This window comes from Dipodomys ordii, unplaced genomic scaffold, assembly GCF_000151885.1.
Source record: "Dipodomys ordii isolate 6190 unplaced genomic scaffold, Dord_2.0 Scaffold193, whole genome shotgun sequence".
Classification (NCBI taxonomy): Eukaryota; Metazoa; Chordata; class Mammalia; order Rodentia; family Heteromyidae; genus Dipodomys; species Dipodomys ordii.
Window position 1 is genome coordinate 150,107 of NW_012267409.1, and position 8,743 is coordinate 158,849.

At 49.6% G+C, this 8,743-nt stretch overlaps 1 protein-coding gene across 1 annotated transcript in view; it reads left to right on the forward strand.

Moving 5' to 3' along the window:
- Nucleotides 1–6,514, forward strand: part of Ephb1 (EPH receptor B1) — a 108,431-nt gene extending 101,917 nt beyond the window's left edge. The window contains exons 14-16 of the mRNA XM_013034659.1: nucleotides 1,701–1,894; nucleotides 3,193–3,348; nucleotides 6,406–6,514. Of these exons, the coding sequence (XP_012890113.1) occupies nucleotides 1,701–1,894; nucleotides 3,193–3,348; nucleotides 6,406–6,514 (459 nt within the window). The remainder of the gene's footprint in view (nucleotides 1–1,700; nucleotides 1,895–3,192; nucleotides 3,349–6,405) is intronic.
- The last annotated feature ends 2,229 nt before the right edge of the window (nucleotides 6,515–8,743 follow it).

Here is an 8,743-nt window from a genome sequence, read left to right on the forward strand (position 1 = left end):
TGAGGATTCATCAGTGAACAGAAAGGGCAAGATGGAGTGAGAGAGAAACACCATCAGGAGGAAGAGGAAATGGATGAGAAGGGAGGAATGAGAGACAAGAGAGCAGAGAAGAAAGGGGAAACAAAGGAATAGTGCTGGAGGGCACCACATAGCACACTTACCTTTGTCAGTGGAAAAATGAGTATTTAGCGCTCTAGAACCAAACTGCAGACAAATGGCCCGCCTTTAGGCCTTGGAGAAAGAGCATTCCCTAAACCTCCCCACCACCGTGTAGAGACACTGGGGCCTTCAAGCTGCTTACCTGGAAGGAGCTAGAGAAAGACCCAGATCCACGAACCGAGCCAATGTGGCTAGCTGCTGCTTCCTGTCCGTGTTCTGCCACCCCCAATCTCCAGGTTGGGATGACAGCAGCAGCCCCTCACCTCCTACATACCCAAGGAAAGTAACTGCTGAGGAGTTCAGAACCTAGTCACCAGAATAGCTCCGAGCAAATAACCTCACAGGCATGAGGAGCCATTGCTCCGTTTTTCTCATGGGGGAAACGAGGCCGAAAGCTCTCCTAGACGATAGAAGAAAATTTGATTGACAGCAGGCTGGAGATGCTTTAAACACACACAACAACAAAAAACCATGTCAGTGTGCAATGCACTGTTTAGAGCGGTGAAGAGTCCGGCTTCCTGGAGTGCGGGTATTAGTGTGGTTTGTATGTTTGTTTGTTTTTTTTACCAAGTGTTGTATTAGAAAAATAATATACCTTGATTATCTCTAGGAACCGCAGCTCATTTTTCCCTCCCACTCCACCTCATGCACTATCTAGACTGTGCATAGAAGAGGTTAGATAGATAGACACGCACCGTGATTGCTGAGTACTCACTTGCTAGTCAGTCTGCCGGAGCGAACAAAGGAAAGAAGAATTAGTTGAAATTAACCTGCTGTTTAAGTAGAAGTAAACACCCAGAAAAAAAAAATCACACTCCCAATTATTTCCTGTGTTACGGAAGGTGCTTTAACTATGCTGTAATATTAAAAAAAATTCTTGTGATTATTATACACAATAAAAATACAAGTGAAAAGTGAGACATTCTTATTCCAAGCTCCCCACGGGCATCCACCGTTAACTCCACAAGCCTACAACTCCCAAGGTCTTTTTTCTATGCAAGTCTATAATGCTTTTGGGGTTTGATTTTTGTTTTATTTTGTATGTCATCCCTGCAGTTTTATATAGCTACCCTTTTGCTTAATATTATAATGTGAGTTTATTTCAACATTGTTGTTTTCTGGCAACATTTTGAAGGCCTGTGTTGGCTTCTGAGCTTTCTGTGGTGTCCCCAGTAAAACCATGCTACACTTGCTGCTACTTAGGTCATTTACAGTTTTTTTTTCTCTCCCCTGGTACCAAAAAGCACAGAGCCGGCGTGATTAAGTGAATTCAGAATTAAGAAATACGGGATTTCACGCACACACACACCCAAGTCTGAAAAGGAAAGCATCCCAAGAGTGCAACGTGTACACAAGCGTCTTCCCTACACTTTGTGACATCCTGTGTCCAGCCAGTGAGGCGCAGGAGGGGGTGGCAGGGACAGCCCTTTCCCGACGCTCCTATGCCCGCTGGTGTTTTCTGGGCGCCGCCCAGTGCAGTCGGATGGCCCAGGGCACTGGGACAGCCGTGGGTGAGTCACGCTGGTTTCTCCACCCTGCAGGTCATCAACGCCATCGAGCAGGACTACCGGCTGCCCCCACCCATGGACTGCCCGGCCGCCCTGCACCAGCTCATGCTGGACTGTTGGCAGAAGGATCGCAACAGCCGGCCCCGCTTCGCAGAGATCGTCAACACCCTGGACAAGATGATCCGGAACCCAGCGAGTCTCAAGACCGTGGCAACCATCACCGCTGTGTGAGTCATGGGGGGGGGGCGGCGAGGAGAACAAGGCAGCAGTGGCTCCCGCCTGTCATCCTAGCTACTCAGGAGGCTGAGATCTGAGTATCGAGGTTCAAAGCCAACCCAGGGAAGTCCGTGAGACTCTGATCTCCAATAAACCACTCAGAAAACTGGAAGTGGCACTGTGGCTCAAGTGGTAGAGTGCTTGCCTTGAGCTGAAGAGCTAAGGAACAGCGCCCAGGCCCAGAGATCAAAGCCCCAGGACCAGCACCAAACCCAACATCAAATAACCACTGAGAAGCAGCAGACACTGGTTAGATAATCATGAAAAACGCTAAACTGGTACCTGGAGCGGCCACCGTAGGAGGGAGGGAGGTGGCACAGGCCTCTGAGCTCCAAACTTCAGCTGCAGAAGTGAGGAGATTCCTGTTGAGTTACCCCAGCCAGCCGTGACCTCAACTTCCAGGAATCCTTAGCTGGAAGAAAAGGAGATCGTTATAAGGGAGCGGGGCAGGGGTTCAGGCCAGGCCCGTCTCAGAACAGCGAGCATCTTCATGACAAGAGAGGGAGGCAGCGTCTTCAGTGAGCCACGGCTGTGCGTGTGAGACTGGGGAGGTATCAGTTGGGTGATTCAGTGCAGGATGGATGTGAGATTCGAGCACTGGCAAGATGGCACCCCGGAGGCGGGTTCGGGCACCTGCGGGTCTGCCTTAGGCGGGATTGCCCTCCGCCGTGTTTTTATTTTTTTCTCAAGTAACTGAGGATGATACCAACAATAAGAAAAAAAAATAGTTCAGGAGTTTCAGGAGGCTGTGTTGAAATACACACACACACACACACATTCTCACAGTTATAGGGTTTGGGGTTTTTTTTTGATGGTAGGTAAGGTCCCTCCTTCCCCTCAACCAAATTCTGTGTCAGTCTGTGAAGTACTTGGCTTTGGAGGTAGAGAGAGGGAGGGAAGGAAGGCAAGAAAGGAAGAAAAGCAGAAATGAAGAAGGAAGGTAAAGGAAAGAAGGAAGGAAGGGAGGGGAAGGAAAGAAGAAAGGCAGGAAGGAAGAAGGGAGGGAGGGCAAGGAAGGAAAGTAGGAAGGAAAGAAGAAAGGCAGGAAGGAAGAAGGGAGGGAAGGAAGGAAGGAAGGAAGGAAGGAAGGAAGGAAGGAAGGAAGGAAGGAAGGAAGGAAGGAAGGAGCGAGCCCAGGTGCCACGCCGTCGCAGATTGCCGCTGTCCATGCCACCTGCCTTCAACACTGTGTCTCTGTGCTAGAGTCTCTGCAGACACAAGCTCACGCAGGCCTCTCCACCCCCCCCAGGCCTTCCCAGCCTCTGCTCGACCGCTCCATCCCAGACTTCACGGCCTTTACCACCGTGGATGACTGGCTCAGCGCCATCAAAATGGTCCAGTACAGGGACAGCTTCCTCACCGCCGGCTTCACCTCCCTACAGCTGGTCGCCCAGATGACGTCAGAGTAAGTGACGGGGAAAGCACCTGCCCTCCCTCCCTCCCTCCCACCTGCTGCCCATGGAAACCTGACCCTCAGCTTCTGCTCCCTTCCCCAGAACTCCCGTCTCTGCATGAACCAGGCCCTGGGCGGGAGATGGGAGGGAGATAGCTGTGGAAGAGAAGCGGAAGACAACATAAAGATCCATTCCAGAATAAGAGTTCTTCCAAAATCATAGTCCATCATTGAGTGTCTTCCCCCCCACCCCTACCCAGCCATTGCAGCTGATAAACTCAGCCCATCAGAGAGAGCAACCAGAAGGAAAGAACACAGCCAGCCAGCACTAAACAACATAGCAAGGAGACGCATTGCCACTACCTCAGCACTGGCTGCGCTATGTAAGGAGCTAGCGCTTGTAAATAAGCAATCATTTACACACACAGACAGACACACACACAATTTACCAGTCCGCTGCTCCCACCGGGGGTTGGAGGAGTACATAAAGTAAAAGTCATTCAAATCTGATTGGGTGTCAGAAAGGGTGGATCCTAAAAGATCCACAGAGCTGATCATTTCCCTTGGAATTTTCTTCGTCGCATCAGTTGTGGAAAATCGTTCATAGATTCTCCTTAGGAGGAAAAAAAATGAGGGGGGAGAGAGAGGAGGCACACAGTCAAATAAATTTGGGAACTACTGCATACTTTATTGCCTTCCTGGAGATTCACTATTCATATGAGCACAAAAAAGGCCATGAAAAAAAATCCCTGAAATAAAGAAACCAACTTAAAAATTATTAAATATCACAGAACCATATTTTTGAGGGACAGGTTTTTTTTTTTTATGAAACTGCAGTCAGGGAAATATTTATCTCCTTTCCTGTCTTCATTCTTGAAATGGTAACGTTAGTGCTCACAGGTGACAAAGCCAAGACAGAAGCTTGCTTTGTCCAGCTACCAAAAAATTCAATGTCCCTCTATCCATGCCCCCTCTACATGACCCCATCCTTCAGATCACAGGCGGTTCTCCTCCTCTGCTGGTTCCCTGAACCATCTGGTCCGCACCCCCAGACTTCTGATTCATTTTACACTTGGTGAGAGCTGGGCCTGGGAAGAACTATATTCCTGATCATGCTCCTAGTCTATAGCAGAATTCAGGGAACCACTGAAATAAAGTTGGTCAGAGGGTCAAAGTTCGCCTTCTGCATACATGGAAGCAAAGATACTCAACTCCTACCCACAGGACACACATGCATGCAAGCGTAGAAGAACCTGGTAAGCAGCTGGAGCTACAATGTATCTTGATACCACCAGGGTAGGTGATGGTGGCCTGTAACACGTTTTTCCCAGCGTAGAGAATCCGTGGGTCTGGGAGGCCTGTGGACAAACACTTCACTGATCACCTGTCTCAAACTCTGGGATCTCCTTAACAGTGGAAAGAGACAAGCCATGTTCCTGAAGACAGGGCTTTGTCTCCTTTCCCACTGCTATCTGCCCGCTCCCTGAGTGGAGGAAGGGTTGAAGGGGTTTATCATGTGACTCCCCACAGTCTGAAGGACTCCGCCGAAGTAATTCCTCACTCTGAACAAGAACAAGAGAAAAGACTAAAAGGAAAGTCAAACTGAAAAAATTTAAGGGATTTAGTTCAAAGGAGAACGGGTCTACACAGGATTGGAGCAATTCCGTTTTGTTTCTGGAGAGATGAAAGATAGGGAAGGGGAAAAAAAAAGAGAATGAACAACTCAATAAAATAGATTTCTGTGGGGGCCATTTGTGAATTCAAAATTCAAGCGTGCTCTCATAAAGTATGTGCGTTAAAAAAAAAAAGAGAGAACCACCTGTGATCTGAAGGATGGGGTCATGTAGAGGGGGCATGGATAGAGGGATATCGACTTTCTCAACCATCTGCAGCAGTGTCGGGAGATTGACGGGAGAGACCCACATTCCTGGACACCAGTCCAGCCCAGTGTCCGCCAGGACTGGTGCTGGACAAGGAGACTTTGTCTGCGGGGTCCGGTGGCATTGTGGAAACGAATCAGGAGGAACATGAGGAGAGTTTTGAGAGGAACCCTTGTTTTCAGGGTGAGGAAGGGGACTGGGAGCCAGGCTGTCGTGTATCTGGGTCCCAAATCGATCATGATTTATTTACCTGCTGGGTGATTGTGTCCAAATCACTTCTCCGAATGATGCCTGCCTGGTCCATTTAGCATTTCCTAACAGTGCCCATCTTCCTGGCCGACAGTATGCAACTCATTAACTAGGCAAAGATGCCCAGGGAGGGTGGGGGGAGGTCTCTCCAAGGTCCTAGTTGCAACCATGACCTTCTTCATATTGAAACCCACAACCCAAAGATGAAGCTGCTTCAAACACTTACCTTAGACGTATTTGTTCGATTCCTGCTTAGGCAGATTATGTTCCTTTTTGAAGTTACTTTGAGTTCACCTTTTTTTTTTTTTAAAAAAAAAAAAGCATGATATTTAAAATTCAGAGTCGGGAACTGGAAACTCAAGGGGAAAACATCAGAAGACCAGGCCAAGGCCCACATCTTTTCCGTCTCTCAGTGGGGGTGTTCGCTAATTTAGGCAGAAAGCTCCAGCCCCAGTCCCTGGAACCCCATGGGGTTGTGCAGGGAGAGTGTTAAAAAAGAACCAGCCGAGGAAAAGAAAAAAAAAAATTCCAGTCCACCAGAGGGGCCGTGGGCATAGTAGAGGGGCTGCTGGAGAGGCCAGGAAGGAGAAATTGAGGCACAGCCCTTTCCCAGGTGAAGGCTGCAGGAATCCTAACTGAAGGAGCGAGAAAAACAAAAATCTAACAGGGAGTTGGTGGGAAAACGTGAGCTAGACCGATGGCCAGGGCAACACACGGATCGAGAGGCATGGTGCAGTCATAAATACACGTTGAATTGAAACTCCCTTGTACAACAACTTCAGGATGGTGTGTAAGGAGGGGACTGGGGCTCCTTAGCTTTTGCAATGACTCTAAGCCAACCCCCACGCCTGCCTTTTGGGGCTAGGCGTTTTGATCTCTGAAAAGCTACCCTGACACCCAGGTGACTTCATTTTTTTAATTCTCCTCCTCCCTCTCCCAGAGATCTTCTGAGAATAGGAGTCACCCTGGCAGGCCATCAGAAGAAGATCTTGAACAGCGTCCACTCCATGAGAGTCCAGATGAGTCAATCACCCACAGCCATGGCGTGAGAACTCCTGACGGGCTCGGTGGGGGAGGGCAGGAAGGAAGAGGAGCCCCCCCCCCTGCCAGGGGAGGAGGGGGGAGCAGATCAAGGAAGAATTGGAGGTCGACCACTGTGAAAACGCGTTGGGGGGCTTCTCACCTGGGAAATAGCGTTTCCATCCGGGAAGAATAAACCAGACCGGACCCTCGTTCCTGCGAATGGAGACGCCACGCTTGCCATGCGGCTGGGAAGCCAAATCTGTGGTCGTAAAAACGGGACGGTGACATCCGACCGAAGTGGAGACACACACACAAAAAAAACAAAAAGGATTGTTAAATCCGCCGCAGGGGGGCTGGAGTTTTTCCCATGATACAGGAAGAAGGGAAGGAGGTACAGGGAAGAAGCAAAGCTCTCTTCGGGTTTTCTTCCTCACCGATGATGTTCTTTTCTTTCCTCTTTTGGCCCTCCTTCCCGAGCAGTCCCTCCCCCCCCACCCCCCAACCATCCATTGCCCTTCGCTCAGGACACTCGGCGTCAGGGACGGTTCTTCAAACAAAGCCCATCTCCTGGGTCTCCGGGTGTTCTGTCAGTTGCCAAAGGACTTTTACTGACCGCTGCATGGGAGAAACAACCGATTCAATTAATGTCTTCATATTGAAGAAGAGATGTACCTTCAATTGAAAAAAAAAAAACATACACAAACCTTGCTTTTCTTTTGTTTGCATTTTCTGCAAAAAGGAAAATAAAAACCCATAAAGAAACCACAAATTGGAAACCCACAAACCAACCAACAAAGATAGAAGAAAAAAAAAACAAAAAAAAAGTATTTCGGTGTGCAAGAGCACACACACGTGTATGTGTCTACGTTGTAAAAATGACCGTGCTCGTCCGTAACATGCAAACAAGAAAAAGAACCGGGAAGATTTGGGTGTCTGCCCCCCCACACCCCCCAAAAAAATTCAAAGTTGGTGGCGGGGAGGTGGTGGCAGGAAGATGGCATCACTTTGGCTTTCTGGATTTTGGCCCAGTGGCCAAAAGAGGGAGAGGAAAGAAGACTTAAAAGAAATGCAAAAGAAACCCCCACAAACCTCTCTCAAGAGTTTTCAGATTCAGCCAGGAAACGGGTGAGTGGTTTGGATTGGGGGCTGCAGCGCTGACGTGGGAGAGTGATACTGACTGATAAATGATGCTTGCCGACGTCTGAAGGAGAAGGAACGGCGTGTTTCTGGACCGTGTTCTAACTCGTCCCTGGAGTCTGTGATGGAAGAGGGGGAGCGCCGGGCGGCATCCGGCCCGGCCTGGGGACGGGCCACCGCCGCGGGGCATCCGAGGGAGAGGTGTTGCGACTGTGTCCGTGTTTCTCTTTACATTCCTTTTCATCGTGCCTCATCCTTCGGTTTCACTTTTGTAAATTCCACCTAACATCGACAGCTTTTTAATTTCTCCTCCTCCCCCCCCCCCTTCATCCCCTTGCTAATTTGATCTGTCTAATTAAAATGAACAGAAGCATGTCTGGGGTTTTACATAGAATGGTGTCTGCCTGTGTGTCTCAGGACTGGGCCGTGGTCCCCGGCTGCCAGCTTCCTCCTCTCCAGTATGGGAGGAAAGGAACGGGGTCCCTAACTTCCTGCTGTTCCCCTACAACCACTCCCCTCCCCCCGCCAAGAGATAGAATACATTAGACTCACTGGTGTGGATGGGACCTGAAAGAAAAGCCAAATAAATGTGAGCCTCCAATGAGAGGTGGAAGAAGCCACTGGCACACGAACACGAATAATCGCTCCTAATGCACCACCGCCCTGCATTTAAGTTGATACACAGCTGGGCGCCGGTGGCTCACGCCTGTCATCCTAGCTACTAAGGAGGCTGAGATCTGAGGATCGTGATTCAAAGCCAGCTCAGATAGTCTCACCATTCCCGTGAGACTTCTATCTCCAATAAACCACCAGGAAACCGGAAGTGGTGCTGTGGCTCAAGTGTTAGACCACTCACCTTGAGCTGAAGAGCACAGGGACAGCGTCCAGGCCCAGAGTTCAAGCCCCACGGCTGACAAAAGACATCTCTGAGATGCTGGGCTGCAGTCCTTAGTCACTCCAGAGCCTCAGCGTCTTTGGAGGGAGAAGGGGAGCACCAGCAAGTCTCATGTATCCCACTGAGCCTTGAACTCAGGGCACAGATGCCATCGCTTCCCTTTATTGCTTAAGGCTGGCGCCCTGCCACTTGAGCCACAGCTCCTTTTCCAGATTCGGGGTGG